Source organism: Homalodisca vitripennis, chromosome 6 (assembly GCF_021130785.1).
Source record: "Homalodisca vitripennis isolate AUS2020 chromosome 6, UT_GWSS_2.1, whole genome shotgun sequence".
Classification (NCBI taxonomy): Eukaryota; Metazoa; Arthropoda; class Insecta; order Hemiptera; family Cicadellidae; genus Homalodisca; species Homalodisca vitripennis.
The window spans coordinates 96,982,167-96,998,363 of record NC_060212.1 but is presented as its reverse complement, the minus strand read 5'-3'; the positions used below and the strand labels follow the sequence as shown (position 1 = coordinate 96,998,363).

General features: G+C 31.9%; 1 protein-coding gene across 2 annotated transcripts in view; it reads right to left on the bottom strand.

Annotated features, from left to right (window-relative positions):
* The window catches only part of LOC124364592 (golgin subfamily A member 1), an 80,224-nt gene that overhangs the window by 35,810 nt on the left and 28,217 nt on the right, over positions 1-16,197 (bottom strand). For both annotated transcript variants that reach the window (XM_046820178.1, XM_046820179.1), the window contains exons 6-7: positions 8,433-8,613; positions 3,250-3,359 (exon numbers count right to left, since the gene is read on the bottom strand). In XM_046820178.1, the coding sequence (XP_046676134.1) occupies positions 3,250-3,359; positions 8,433-8,613 (291 nt within the window). The remainder of the gene's footprint in view (positions 1-3,249; positions 3,360-8,432; positions 8,614-16,197) is intronic.

Sequence of the window (16,197 nt, the reverse complement as noted above, 5' to 3'; positions counted from 1 at the left end):
CTCCCCATTTATTAAGAATTGGCGAATACCAAACCCCTTTTTCCATCGATTGACCCAATAATCACTAGTTGTAAATTCACCACTTTATATTTAATTTCGAGTTTAAATTTTAAAGCTTTTGCTTGAAGTATGGGACCACTAATAGGAACACCCCTGCCTCTTAAACTTAGGCTATAAAAATAATGCCTCTTCAACTTCGGCACGTTTTCCAAGGCGCGTTGTTTTCTTCACTTTCACCGCACTTCCACTAGATTTAAACACCATTTCAACTTTGTTCATGGTTTTTTTTCTCTAATCTGAAACTGTACTTGTTCCAACACCTAACTCTAACACAATTTTGTTCGCCGATTCCCCAGCATCAATGTGCTTTATGGCACAAAACTTTTCCTCCATTGACACAAACACCTTTTTAAGTACTTTGCTCATCTTATTTAATGTGACACACAAATAAAGCAACAAGCCGGTACATTGAACAGAAACTACTGCAGGCCACTACACACAACATGCGAAGGTCGATGCACTCCCCCCTCCCAGCCGCATGGAACTTTCCACCATCACGTACACAAATGAAACCATTTTACTGAGCAGCGAGCACATAAAGTGCGTTAAATTTGTGGTATACAGACTATTCACATTAAAACGTTTATCTTTCAAAAAGAATGTTTTATTTGATTCCAGGATTGGTCCAGGATTAGTGCAGTCCAAATTTCTGAGAGTGTACTGTATAATAAAACTAAACTAAAGTGCCCAGAGGCCATTATACACATCCAGAAATAGGTGTACTACAAATACGTGTATTTGAAATACAATGACACTACAGTTTGAGTTGCTCTATCCCACAGAAGTCATATGGTCCCTTACAAGTATATTAATTTCTCTTGTTTCCATTCTTGACTCTCTATTTATTAATGTTGTTGGCAAAGTAAAAATCTTGTTTTGATCTATTAACTACAAAGTAGATTTGTGATGGATTTTTAACGTTCAATTAAAGCGCTAAATAACAATATTGTTTATTTAATGCAGACACTTTACTGCAGACACTATCTCATTATCTTAAAACGTACCAAAGGTTAGTATTTTGTTTATGGCATTAAATAAAACATACTGTGGTTTCTCTACTACAAACTATTTTTATAAATATTTCATTCATTAGTACTTGATTGAATGTAAATAAAAACAAATCATGGCTAAAACTGGTTTTCATGCTATCATATATTATTACCTAGCCTTTGAGTGTTTTTGTATCAAATATTCTGTTATGCAACTTTATACAACATACAAGGGTCTGTAATACGGTTTTTATTGGCTAAGCACAATAAACCAATTGAAATTTATTGCTTACTCTGTGAAGTTTATGGGATCGATGTGATTACTGAAGATGGAGTGCGTCAGTGGTGCATTAGGCTTAAATTGGCCAAACTAATGTGCATGATGACGAATGAAGTGGACGGCCAAGCATTGTGACCAATGAAATTGTCTTTAAGACAATGAGAATATTAAGGAATACCTCCGATTCACAATAACAGAAATCTCATTTAGTTTTCCTCAAATTTCAAGGAGTTTGTTACACAAAATTGTTAAGCAGAGGTTAGGTTACCATAAATTTTGTGCAAGATGAGTACTGAAAATCTTAACATGAACTCATAAAAATCAGTGTATGGCTGTTTCATAGACATTTTTGGAGACGAAAATGATGGTGACTCCCTGCTCAATCTAATTATTACAGGAGACGAGACTTGGGTAAAACACGTGAATTGCGAAACCAAATTACAGTCTAAAAATGGAGTCAGGAGTTTGATGACGACGTAGAACTGCGGGAGGCTGTGAAAACCTGTTTGAAGTCTTAGGCAGCAAAATTTTATAATACTGGAATTTCAACTAGTTTCTCGTACTTTGTTTTTTATATATATATATATATATATATATATATATATATATAATTTCAATAAACATTGAATCACAAAAAGTACTTGCTCCGCCGGGACTCGAACCCGGATCTCTCACTTGCCGAGTGAATGTGCTACCATTACACCACAGAGCTCTTACTTTTTCCGATTCAATTATTTTGTATTTGGCCGTATCTGTCACATATGTGTTTAAATAAGCAAACTAACATATGATCGGAAGACCAAATACCTGTCAAACGACTTTTATTTATATATATATATATATACATATATATCAAAGCGTACTCTACTTTCTGGATAGCCTTTATACTTTCTTTCACCTTTGTCTAAAAATGCCAGACCTAGTTATTATTTTTTTTTTGAGCTTTATTACAATTTTATGAATGAGTTGCTTTCCCTAGAAACCTACATGTATGTAAAACATGTTTGTTTTTTATAAAGGAGGATAAACTTATTATTACTTACTCATGTTTAGTACTAAATAATTTATTTTACTTTTCCTTTTATTGCTGTTTTTACAAAACTTTAAACTGATTTACCAAGCAAATATTACTCATATCAAATTTTAAAAGTGTTTATGTATTATGCTAAAAACAAAAGTGGCAAAAACGTTTAATAATTTAAACAGTTCAGCAAAAATATACACACATATATCAAATTAGTTTTTGAGTGTATAATTTAAATAAAATTGTATTAAATTTGTTAACCATACAGTATTTTAATTTCACAGAATTTAAGAAACCAGAGTTAAAAAACATTTACATGCAAGTAAAAAAAAAAAAAAAAAAAAAAAAAAAAAAAAAAAAAAAAAACACATGAACTGCCCCACAGCTCATGTCAGCACCCATGTTGGTACTTTGTTCCTCTCCATAGTTTTTTCAGATTATTTTTCAATCAGTACAGAGGCAGATTACCTTGCAAAAATAATATTTAGTTGAAAAATTTAGACACAGATATATTAATTAAATGGCTTAACCCTTTAAGTACGTACAATAATGCGCAGCCACCGTCAAATTAAGTTAAAGTTGTAAACCGTTCATTCACAACATCACATTCAAGCGTACAAACGTTCTAAAACTCTAAGGAACTCTGTGTATCAACAATTTTTTACCTGCAGCATTTCAGTGCTACTACAAAAATCTTTAGGAAAAATTATACAAAATTACTTCTTAATGTCATCTTCAAAGGGTTAATATTCATCAAACTGCCATTTATATTTCAAATATTTGTAGAGGTAAGCACAAGTTAAAGATTTTCTTTTTTGACTTTCTAGTTATTAATGGACACATTAAAAAAGAATTATGAAATTAAAAACGTTTAGCAGTTTATCATTATCACTAACCTGGGTTTCCAGTGACTTTATCTGATTACTCCATGTGGCTTTAATATCTGACAACTCAACATGAGCTTCTTCCAGCTGCCGTTCAAGCTTGGTTCTCTCACCCAGTAAAGCTGAAATGATACATTCTCTCTATAATCTTTAATAATTACTTTAAAGATTAACAACAAAATATTGAATGTTTTATTATTTTAAAGTTGTTTGGAAGCAATTCCAGGCTAGCTATGCATTAGTAGAAGACGTCATCCCACACCAAGTTAGAGCGAGTTTGCATAACAAAGATAACGTAATATGTGATATTAATACAAGAACAGGCATGTAAAAAGAACACTTCATTCCGTAAAGGAAGATATTTCAAACGTAAGATTATTTTTTATGGTAATGTGTAGCTAACCATGTAGATTTTGAAAATTACACAGACTTATTACTTTAACTTATTTTATTACTTCTGCTAAATTATACCTAACAATGAATATGTCATTGTTTCTCAAATTCAAATTTAGATATATTTATTTTAATAACTACAATATTTTTTTTTCATGAATTACTCACCAATCAACTTGGACACAATGCAATGCTCATGGTTTTTAGTCTAGTGTGACGAAAATAAAATTATGATTATCTAAGATAGGAAGAATTGTGCAACAAGTAAAATTTCCTACAACACAATTGTTAATAAAAATTGATAACACAAATAAATAAAAATATGTGGAAAAAAATTATATCACTTATTTCTTTTTATCATAATTTTTAGCTTTTTAGTTATTTATAAACTTTGTAACTATTTTAATTTAATAAATACATGGCACTGTACATGTAATAATACAATTTTGTTCAGAACGCTAAATATTTGAATTTCACCATCACATATCACCTATGAAAGTGAGGTTAGTTTTTACTATTTCTAGTGGCTTCTACATGTACCCAGTACTTTCAGTACTCGTACTTGATTACTAGAATTACTTCCAAAATGGTACAGTACATGTTCAAGTTACTGTTACTGCTAACCAAATCCGAGTACTTGGTACAAAGAACAGCGGTAAACATGTAAAGTATCCTAAAAGTACCTATAACACTGACCTGTACCGGATACATTTGGTTTAAGTAACTTGTATTCTCTGGACAGATGAGTATCCGGTACAGAGTATGTTTTGCAGTAGTCTCCGACGTGATCATTTGTCACAGTAGTGAGTGAATTGCCGAGCTCTGAGCAGTTCTTTACTGTATTAGTTTGATGTCATTCATTGTCACCATGAGGGAGACAACACCACCCTGGGCAGTCTGACGATTAAGTGTTAAAACAAGCAATTGTTAGTTACACTAAAACCTGCTTATTTAATCTGTATTACAAATTCAACGTTTTAAAAATTGTGGTTTACAAATTTACATGTTCAAGATAATAAGATAAGAGGTCCATTAAGTGCTGAATTTTGTGGTCTACCCGGTCAAGAATAAAAGTTAAGATAGTAGTTTAACAACTACTTTATTTCATACTATTCTAAATTCTAAAATTACTTATTCATTTACAGTATACTTGCATCTATCTTGAATAAAGACAGATAAATAAAGAAATCTTGAAACACACCAAAATTTAGTATTTATTATTGTTATCCATATCAAAACTGGTTACTGCAGCGTTTATATGTAGAAATGCAGAAATAAACAAGCTAAATTTTCATATAACTCTCGTTATTGTACCTTTATTTGTTAGTTTGCAGTCAAGTTTCACACTTGGATATATATACTTCTTGATTCGAGAGTAGACATCAAGATTTAATTTTAGTTCTGATTTATGATTAAAACTTCAATATTTTGTTAATGTTAAAACTAAATTTTGTTTTAGTTAAGTACACTTCATATAAACAGTATTTGTTACAGAATAGTTTTATTTTTACTGTATAACCTTCCTGGTGATTGGTGGTACAGTGGTTTACTGTAAACTTTATAAACTCTGACCTAATCTTTGTCCTCTTTTTATTAGTTCTTAAGTACTATAAAATAAGGATCTTTAAACCTAATATTTCAAAATTTTCTAAGGGAGGCCCTGGACCCCCCTGTGTTCTGGATACCCCTCAGAGATGATTTCTGGGTGCGCCACTATTGAGGTCAACCAAGTTTCTTTATTTAAATCATTGCTGTTTTTCATTATGACATCACAGTGGACAATGTACCGCAATAACTATGCTTAAATTATTCATGAATTGTCACAATCCCATTGTGGGCCATCCTTTTAAGATTACACAACAAAATTGGCTTTTTCATGGGGAGTTAAACCAGTGAGAAAGCAATTAACCGTTTTACTAGGACTAAATGTTTGAACTGATCTTGGCAAAAATGCATGTGTGTACTAAAATATTAACCCTTTCTGTACCAACATCCGCTCAAGCAGACGTTGAAAAACATATTGAGAAATACTAACATCCTGATATCTGGACGCGCGATGTACTGCCGAGATATACCTACGTCCGCTCACCCGGATGTCTTGGATTATGTTTATCTAATTGTTATCTGCATACCAAAATGTTTGTATTATATCTTAAATTACTCACCAATAAATGTGCTTTATTGATATGTATACTTCCAAATCATTATATTTTTGCGTTGTTTGATTATAGCCATTTATTTGCTATTTTAGCCATTTTATTAACCATTTGATTCCGCAATCCTACTAGAACAGTGGGAGGAGGAGATGTCACAGTAAGTCAAAAAAGTATTTAGAAAAAATACTTCTGGGTAGAGAACTGAACTGGTCAGGTTGTACTGCTGCTAGGACAAGTGCTGGAGGCGGAAGGAAAAAGAGTACCTGCCAATGCATTACTTGTAATAAAGGGAGTCTGCCCACTATGTTTGCCGAACCAAAAGTGTTAAAACTTTGTAAAACATTCAACGTAAACAAATTTGTATAAAGTTGTAAATATGGAGTATCCAGGATATCATATTTTTATATCATGGCTTTGAAAGAATGGTTTTCTCTACCATTTTATGGAAATCGGCTGCCAAAACTCAGAGACTATGAAAAACTCAATTTCTTTTTAAAGTTTTGTAACCATGGAGATTTAATCTCAAACTGTGTGAAACTTTGTGTGTATGTGTTCCATTTTAGTGTTATTTTTTATTGAAATCAAACATTTTGTTTGGGAATTTTTTTGAAACTTTTTCTTAAGTCAAACAGAAATTTTTTTTAATTTTTGGTAAGTACATGTTTTGTGTTTATCTCGTTATACAATTCATTTAAAAGTAATATAACTATGTATCATATTCAGGAAACATTTGTTATGAATGATTTTAAAAAATTGTTAATTTCTGTCCAAAAATAAGGGTTTTATGGTCCAATGAGTACAATGGTGTGCATAGATCTAAAAAGGGTCCGGTATTTTTCAGTAGTACCTATTGGACACATGTCAGTCTCTCATTATAAATTTTAAAATTTTCTCCGGTACCGAAAGGGTTAATAGAATGAGTTTGGTTACACATAAATTAGTCAATTTTTCAAGACATTTTAGTCTATTTGGTTGCTCTTCTATAGTGTTTGTTGCTTTCTCCAAATAATTTTTTATTTAATTTTTTTAGTATATATTAATAAAGTTTTTAATAAGAAAAACAAAAAACCAAAAGCAACTGTGATATATTTTACTACTTTTTTTGTTTATCTGTTTCAATAATTTTTTATTCAAAACAGCACAATGATTTTTACATGAAACACCAGTTTTTATAGAATGACAACCCTTTTAGCACCAAGCATATTGGGCAGGTCATGTCACAAAACGTCAGAGTTACTGGTGCGCGTTATCCTGTCGGGCGCCGCGACATAGCCGCTGGGTATGTCACAGTAGTGCCAGGGCAATTTTACGAATTATGACACACATAGATATAAATCGTTCTCATTTCGCTAAATTTTATGATAAACTAATGATTTTGACCTCATTTTTTTCGTTATTAATAGGATAATAATGACATGTAATAAAATTTATGAAATGTTGATCTGTTAAAATCGTATACCTTTAAAAGTTAGATATTTTTTGTTCGTAAATTAAGAGCTCAATAAATGCCTGAAAAATATTTACTTAACAAACCTCTGTATTGTAGTGTAATATATTTAACCTGTGAAAATTTGGTAAAATAATACTAACAATTTATATACTTATTAATAAACAAAGTACAACACTGACTTTTACCATAGAAACGCATGTGCCGTTAGATAAAACATTTTAGTGTGTATTGTTATTTTGTTTGAATATTATATGAATGTCTATACAGTGCTACTTATTATAGTACATTTTACATAAAATGCATAAATCAGTACTAATTTTATTGATATTAGTCAATAAATGGTTTTGTACTATTGAGAGCCTAAATAAGGGCTCTTGGCGCTTAACGTCCGAACTTGTCCAAGCCTATATAGACTCTTGGCGTTTCACCACCAACCCAGCTTGAGCCTAAATTAATAAAGGCTCTAATTATAAAGCATAATAACAAAAACAAAATTCACTTACATATTTTTTTTAATAATTTTAGTTGTCTGGGAGATGAGATAAAACTGTTTGTTACATTCAATTGTTATTATTAAAATGATAATCAAAATAAACTATTTACATTATGTACAATGACCATACATTTACTTTTTATAATTCACTTTTTTGTCTTTGAGTATTTTTTATATCTAAATATCATGGTCCAAGTATCTGTCTACTTCTGAAGTAAGCAATTAGTCTTGTTCCATGAGGTAGCAGAAGAACTAAAAACTCATTCAACAGCTATAAACAGTTAAACACTAAACATTGAGAACATGATAAATACAGTAGAATGTAAGCAGAACATTGAAGTGACAAAAACTGAGCATGTGGCAAAATGTAAACAATAACAAAACAAGCTATTAGTTGTGGTTCCAGTGTGCAAACATAACAAATTGTAACAGAATAATTGCTTATAAGGATGCACTAGGGCACAAAACTGTGATCTAGCGGAAAAACAAACAAATACATGATTGTTAGCATCTAGAAAGAGCACAACAAGTGCCGCACAGGCTAGTTCCCCAAAGGATTAAATCCCACAAAAATTAGGATTTTGAGTAGCAGCATACAATATTAACTCACTTTTTAAAGTGAAGTTTTTTAAAACTTATAGATAAGGTATTTAAATTAAAGTTTGATAATTACACCACTTGATCATAATAAGAACTGCTGTACCTTGTACTCGCTCATCAACTGTAAGCTTAAAGCCGAGCGCTATACACTCGGCCTCACTGCGCTTAGTGAGCACTGCCACTCGTCGCTCCAAGTGCTTCACTTGCTCCTCGCTCTTTGCCAGCTTGCTAGCCATCGCCCATCTCTCTTTCTCTGACGAGTGCCGTAGACACTCTATATCATCCTGTCAATGTTCCACACCAATTACAAATCTTATAATTACAATTTTATTAGCTCTTATTTCTTTAAGAATGTTTGTTTCTTAAACAATATATACAGCGTCAAAAAATATCAATACACCTCTTAGATTATTATATAAATTTTAAATTACTATCAAATGTTTTAGAATATATATATGTATTATATATATATATAATAGTTTAAAACATAATTTTTATGGTTAATTACTGACACTTCTCTCATTTGATCCTTGACTTTTGCAGAGGTCAGTTGATTTGTGCTCCAATTAACTAAGGTTTTTAATATTATTGGGAGACTAATAATGTTAAAACTTTAAACAAATTGGCAAAACAACTAATGAAAGCAGTATTAATTACAATAATTTTGAACTCTTTGTTTGAAGGTTATTTTTTTTTTTTGTGTTACTGATTTATTGTTTCACTGAACGATGGCAAATGTCCGGAAAAATCCTGTTTCCTTCACAATTTTGAACTAATTTGAAGAGCACAGAAAAATTTAAAATGTGACCAAGGAGCTGCATTATTGAAGAAAAACTTCTAATTCTAATGTTGGTGGGCAGACATTTAAACAATTTCCACATTAATCTCATATACAATGGTTTTTTAAGATGTTCAGAACTTAAAAACAAAAACCAGGCCTCATATATAAACGTAGAGGGCGGTTTATCTCCAAAAAGACAAAAACATTTCACAGTCCACTATTAAAACTAATTTATAAATTATCATAAACACAATATTAATACAAATGATTTACAGCAGTAGTTCTCAGAACAACACAAGCATTGTGTATCTGAACTTTTTTTTCATAAAACAAAACAGTTAAAAATGTTTATTAATATTTCTATACTGTCTGCTACTTAGTATTGACATAAAAGCTCATTTGTGAATTACAAAATACAGTATGTTGTCAGTGAGAGTATGGAATGTGACCTAAACGATCCCAAAAAAGAATAAGAACACTTAAAACATTAATTTAAATGCCTAATTAAGAAAAATAATTTATAAATATATTACATATTTTTGAATAAAAGATTAACGAATATCAAACAATGTATGTAGAAGATTTGTACAATATTTATATTCAATTATAGTGATATAATTTTTGTTTTAGGTTGAAAAGTGCTTTAAGAATTTTAAAGCCTGATAATAATATGTATTTTGCTATGATAATAATTTATACGTCACAGTATTATGGCATCATTTTGTCACCTGATGGATGTAATATTAACAAATTTATATACTTCATAAAGACTAAAATGAATTGATCTAATACACTGTAATTGGATAAAGAACTGAATTAGAAATATTTGATGAATTGAAATTTTTATAAATGTCACAATCAATTTTGCTCATAACAAAAACTATTATACTAAAAAAAAAAAAAAGAATTACACAGATTACCGTAGAAAGAGTTTATTAAATAAGGCCGGAAGTGAGGATATCCTATTTTAAGTTCCTTGTCAAAGAGAGAGCTCTTAAGAGGAAAAGGAATATTTGACACTCAATATGTTTTTAGCATTGGCAAATGTCCATGAGAAACCTGTTATCTGTTACTATAGCTGCTCATCATGTGAGGCATTATTTTCTTTCTTCAATGATTACAATAAAACTTTCAGTTTATCCTTGCTGACCCCGTATGTACTGCCAGTTAACTAATGCAATAGTGAGTCGCTATATATGAAATGAATGTATAGACTGACTGTGGATGCCCAGTGTAGTACAGTTAAAGGCTCAGTAGCGTCTCTAAAGGATCCAGGATTTCACATAAGCTTTGCTTTAATGATCCTTTGATACCCTGTTGAATCCACAAGTCGTATATGGCAATTATCAGACAGCACATTAGGCTGTTATAACTAGAGAGATCTGTGACTCTACTATAGTCTGTAGCACAGCTCATTGTCAATAACCGTAAAGGAATTTTGGTAGGTGTAGACAGCACTACAGACAACTTGGTAATACAAGAGTAATGGGATTGCTACCCATGCGATAATAGCAATAATAGGAACAAAATCGTGACTATAATAGGTTTTCAGTCAGACTCCAAACAAACTTATGGATGACTTTGCAAAAACTAGTGCCATTTTCTTTCAGACAGAAAATCTATGTGATTCTCACATATTCCCAACTTTCCAAGAAAGAAATATACCTACTTATTGATAAGAACAGACAAGCCACACTGACAGTGAACCCAAGCTGTGAAATGCAAGCATTGCTCGAGCTATCATCACAAAACCAACTACAACTTAGATGGGTCCAGGGAAACTACAGAAGCTTAGGAAATGAGTTGAAGGCTTAACTGGCAAAGATATTGGTACAATATACCTTAATTGGAGGTTGTGGTTTAAGTTATTTGGTGGTAAAAACTTTTTGGAAATTTTTGGGATGCTCACAAAGTTTACATGACTGATCTGGAAATGAGAGGTAACAGTAAAGTTTTTGTCCATATATATATAACTCTAAAAATACCTTTCACATTGAGTTTCTATAAGAAGCAACCTGGTGCCAATAATCTTACAACATAACAACACCAGACCACACACCTCACTCTACTACAGAGACTGTGTGAACCATTTCCAAACCCTCCTTGTACCCCCGAACTGGAACCTTGCTATTTTAATTTTTTATCTCTTTGCACAAGAAATCTAAGGATTAATCACTACACCTCAGATGATGAGGTGAAGTTAGCTGCCAAGTCCTGGATTTGAGAAAAGTCACCAGAATTTTCAGTAACAGAATGAAAAAACTTTCACATTGGGTGACATGTGTTACGCTTACTGTGTTGCTGTATGCTTTTGTTAGACTCTACAAGCATGAGTGCTTACTTATCAGCCTACAGCTGGTAGTATTCATATAAAGTTCCTAAGTAAAAGGTAAAAGTACAAAGATGCTTACACTGGTAAGTCTGAAGCGTTCCTTAACAACCCTAAAGCTGATATAAAAAATATCTTCTGAAAGACCTGACCCTCTTCCTTCTAATTCTAAAAGTGGTTTCTGAACAACTTCTCTAGCAATTATGTCTAGATTAGCCAGGATTGTATTTTGACATCCATTAAGCTTGAAAACAACCATAATCTATCCAATTTTGCTCAAATGATCCAAAAACCTGACCTTCGGTGACTTGGATTACAGAAGGTTACCACAGGTGTTGGCTAAAGCTATACTTATAGCGGGTGTCTTAAAAGTTCCTCCACCCCCTCTTCTATTAACTTTCTTATTAATAGAGATGGAGTGATTTACTTTGGGGGATGTTTATATGACTGACAGAGGAGTTTTATGACGTATGAAAATTACTGACCCCCCCCCCCCCCAATGAGATATTTTGGGGGTGTCAAATTTTAAAATACAAACCCTTAGTGATACCTCATTTTAAAGGTATTATAAAAAAAGTGGCTTGGCACAAATTTTTGAAGTTTACATATAACTTTTCTATTGTGATTATTTAACCTGTATACCTTATTACATTGCCCTATATGTTTTGCTTTAATGATACAATTTACATGTTTTTGTCAATGATAAAAGACCATAAAATAGTACATATGTTTAAAATTTAACTTTGAAGAAATCTAATATAACAATACTATTTTATTAATACAATAAAATAATAAACACATAAATTAAAAATTTATTTTACTGATTTTTAATCAAATAATTTATACCAACCACCAGGTATGCAATAAGGTTATTAATAATTTATAGAAAAGTATTTTAAAGAAACTTTGGCTTACATATAATTTGTGCGTGGGTAAATTTAAAAAATAAGCCTGAGTTTGACTTTTAATTCCAAAATTATTCAACTTTCTGGATTGAGAAAATAATCAAGTTGCTTTTTTTACTGCTGATATAAAATTAAAGCTTTTTCATTGTTTAACATTTTTTTATAATTACTTGTAATCAGCACATCCTCTACTATAACAAAATAGTACTTGTACATTATGTGCAAGTTTACAAGTGTTTATGGCTCAGCAGATTTTGGTATATTTGAAAGTAATTAACTGCCAAATCATCATAGCTTCATCTGTCCCAACACCAGCCATCTCTATCTTAAAACTGTTATCTACAGTTAAAAATACAAGCAGATTACACATTACTTTGCATAACCAACCCAAAATACCTCCAAATAACAATCATACTTGTGTATGACTTTTAAAATATTTATTTATTAGCCAATGATAATTTTAAAGAGAGGAATTTAAATACTTACATAAAATTCCCAACTAATAACATTTACACTCATATAATATATTTCTTTAAACAACATTATAATATGATCAGAGGCATATTCAGAAAGTAAGTGTACTGAGGCTTTCACAGCCGGAAGGATTTTTTTTCAACATCATTCCAAAGAATGAAGAAGAGAAATTTATCTCTATGAAGTCTGTAATGTCTCAAAAACCCTTGCCCGGCCTCCTCTCGATTCAATTGGTGTTAATCTGTCAAATGTTTTGGGAGCGGCCTCGTGAACCTTTTTCCGATATCTGAGGGTTTCTGTGATGATTTAGTGTAGCAGAAATCTGGAGAGTTGTGGAAATATCGCAGAAATTTGCTCAGACAATCTGTGATAATTATGGAATGGATATCTTTTTTCTAGAATTTCAGTCACAATTAAAGGTTTTCCGCTCTTGTGATCATCATGCACAATATGTACGACCGTTTTTAAACTCATAACCACTTGAACACACTCTACGATTCAAAGGTTTATCACCATATGCAGTGTTCACCTCACTATAAACCTCAACTGGAGTTTTTTCCTTCCAAAACGAGATAACGGATGAAACTGTGTAATTCCACTTGGAGAGAGATGGAATTGCGTATTGTTGCATCGACAGTTCTTAACGTACTGACCTCAAACCGGTCTTGTTACGGAAGGAGGAATCCGGCTACATGGCAGTGTAGTCATCTTGTCAAGTAAAATAATCCTTCTGGCTGTGAGAGCCTCGTTACACTTACTTTCTGGATATGCCTCGTACAAGCCCGAGTCACAACCTGTTTTAAATATTTAGCTTACATACCAGTAGTTAGCTATTTGTAGAAAACCACTTTATAGAACACTTTTTTATTGAGTTATAATTTCTTTAAACACAATACCTTTTATAAGTTATTAAAATTAAGGTACCAAGACAAGCTTACATTTTCTTTTTACTCTCAGATGTCTGTTGTATACATATGTTATAAAAATGTCAGTCAAAGCTTGATATGAACTCGTCCATTCACAGCTGTCTGTTACATCTGCGTGTGATAATTACTACAGAACCCATGTTGGTTTATAGTAGAAAGATAAGAAATATATTCACACCAGACATTATATTTAACCGTGATAAAGTATTTAATAGAAATATTGTATTTATTGGTCATTTCTCATTACTCATTCAATAATAGTGAGTTAACCCATTGAATAGCAGCAAGATATACAATATATATATATATATATATATATATATATATATATAAAACATTCACAACAATGGTGATTAAGTATAGAAAACATTTAATAAATGTAGGTCTGTTATCCTTTGATTTACAATGTGGCCAGAGTTACTTGCAGCTACTGTGGACTACATCATTGTTATACTTTGTTTATTTATATTTATAATATCAGGCATTTATTTTGTAATATCAGCATCGTTTCTGGTGCAAAAGAAATTTTGGGGTATGAGCCGAGACATGTTGCCTGGCCACATGACAGTGTTGTCTGAAAAAATATTTTACTATGCCCAATAAGTAAATGTATGCATGCAGCTTTATGCACAAGTATGGATAGCATTGTGGGTACAAATTTCAACAAAAACTGTAACAATTATGCTAAATGTAAAATTAATAAAGTGTACCACTGATTTCCAGATCAACCGAAAAGAGAGAAATAACACATAAATTTCTAGGAGATTCGTATTGATTGATGATGTGAAATACAAAAACTTAAATAACAAGCAACGAACATACATTGACCGTAATAATACTGAAACAGCCCCAACAGTGTACAGACCACACAATGGAAGATCAAATCTCCTGACATGCTGCGTATGACAGAATGGAAGGTGCTACAGCACTTGCAGGACAGGACAATGGAGGAAGGTAGAACTGTCTTCTTCACAGAGCAAGAGGAAAACTGTAAAAGATGCCAGAGGGTAACTCCCATCCCCATCTGTTCTCTAGACTTGGGGGATTCTAAACCCGCTAAAGACACTTTCCAATGCTCCGTACAAATTTTGTAATAGATCAATATTGGTTAAATTTAAATTCAAACAGTTCACGCCAAGAACGGTAAGTGGAAATTGAAAACAAATACAAGAAGGATGTTTGTCATTCAAATTAAACATATCGGTTTCGGAGGCTAAAGAGCTGCCGGTTTCCCTCCATTTCCGGTTTGTGGACCCGTTGTGTAAGCCACCACGTTGTGAGAAAGATCTCGGCCTGTTCCTTCTTCTTAATACCGAGATTGTAAGTGAAGCACGTGTTAAAACTCTTTCTATTACTCTACATGTGACATCCAAATTTAATTTATAAAATCTTGAATTATGATAATTGATTGTGTTTGAGTGTATCTGGTGTAATCAAATAACAAGTTAAATACCAACATTTTATTTTATTTCAAATGAGACTGCCGAATCTATGTTTGGTATGCACGTGCTAAGTGTATATAGAGAATGTCATGAGATATTGGAAGTAATGAATTCAATTTAATAAATTGATAATTTGAGTGCTGATTTGAACGTATTGTAAATGATTTAATTTCCCAGCGAGTGAAATCAGTTATATGAAACTCAACCAATATAATGGGAGTAAATCTATTATAAAAGAGAGTGTTGCAGCAGTTGGAAAATAAAGGTGAGTCTTCCACACCTAGTGTAGAGTTTATTACATGATACAAATGGTGAACATTATCATGTGACAAACAATTTGGTGATAAATATAATTCAAAATTGATCAACAAACCTAATCTTCTTAAATGAAAATTAACTTCTGATTTTTTAAATTTTTGATGCAACAATAAGGAATCATAAACATTAACCAAGAATCCACACTGACAACAATGAGGGACTAATAACAAGAATTTGAAACAGATCTACTGCAATTTTAGTTAGAATTGTGGATTGGAACCCAAACTTCAGCTCCAAAGGTCATATACCTAATCTTACATTACATGGCTCGCTTCATTTCAAAATCGTTACTACGCTTGTTACTCCTGTTAACATGTTTATCCGTAAACCTTACTCTCCTGCAATCCTAACAACTATGTTCTCCATACTATTTCTTCCCCGACCAGAGATCCCTCAGAGCAGTAGGCACTGCTCTAGTGTTACTTTACTCTAGTGTTTGAAAAAGTAGTAGAAAACTTGCTATCAAGCACCGTATTGTGCTACTAAGAGCCAAAAATCTAGCTATTTTAAAGAGTTACAAAAATTTTAGTTTGGATAGAAATCAACCAAATAGATTACGAAGAAACTACAAGAAGGTACTGAATAACTCCTAGAAAGTTTACTAGAAACATTTTAAAACACTTTCGACATAAGAGACATCTACACTACAAAATCAAACAAATGATTTAGAGTTTTATTTCAGTTTCTTCGTTG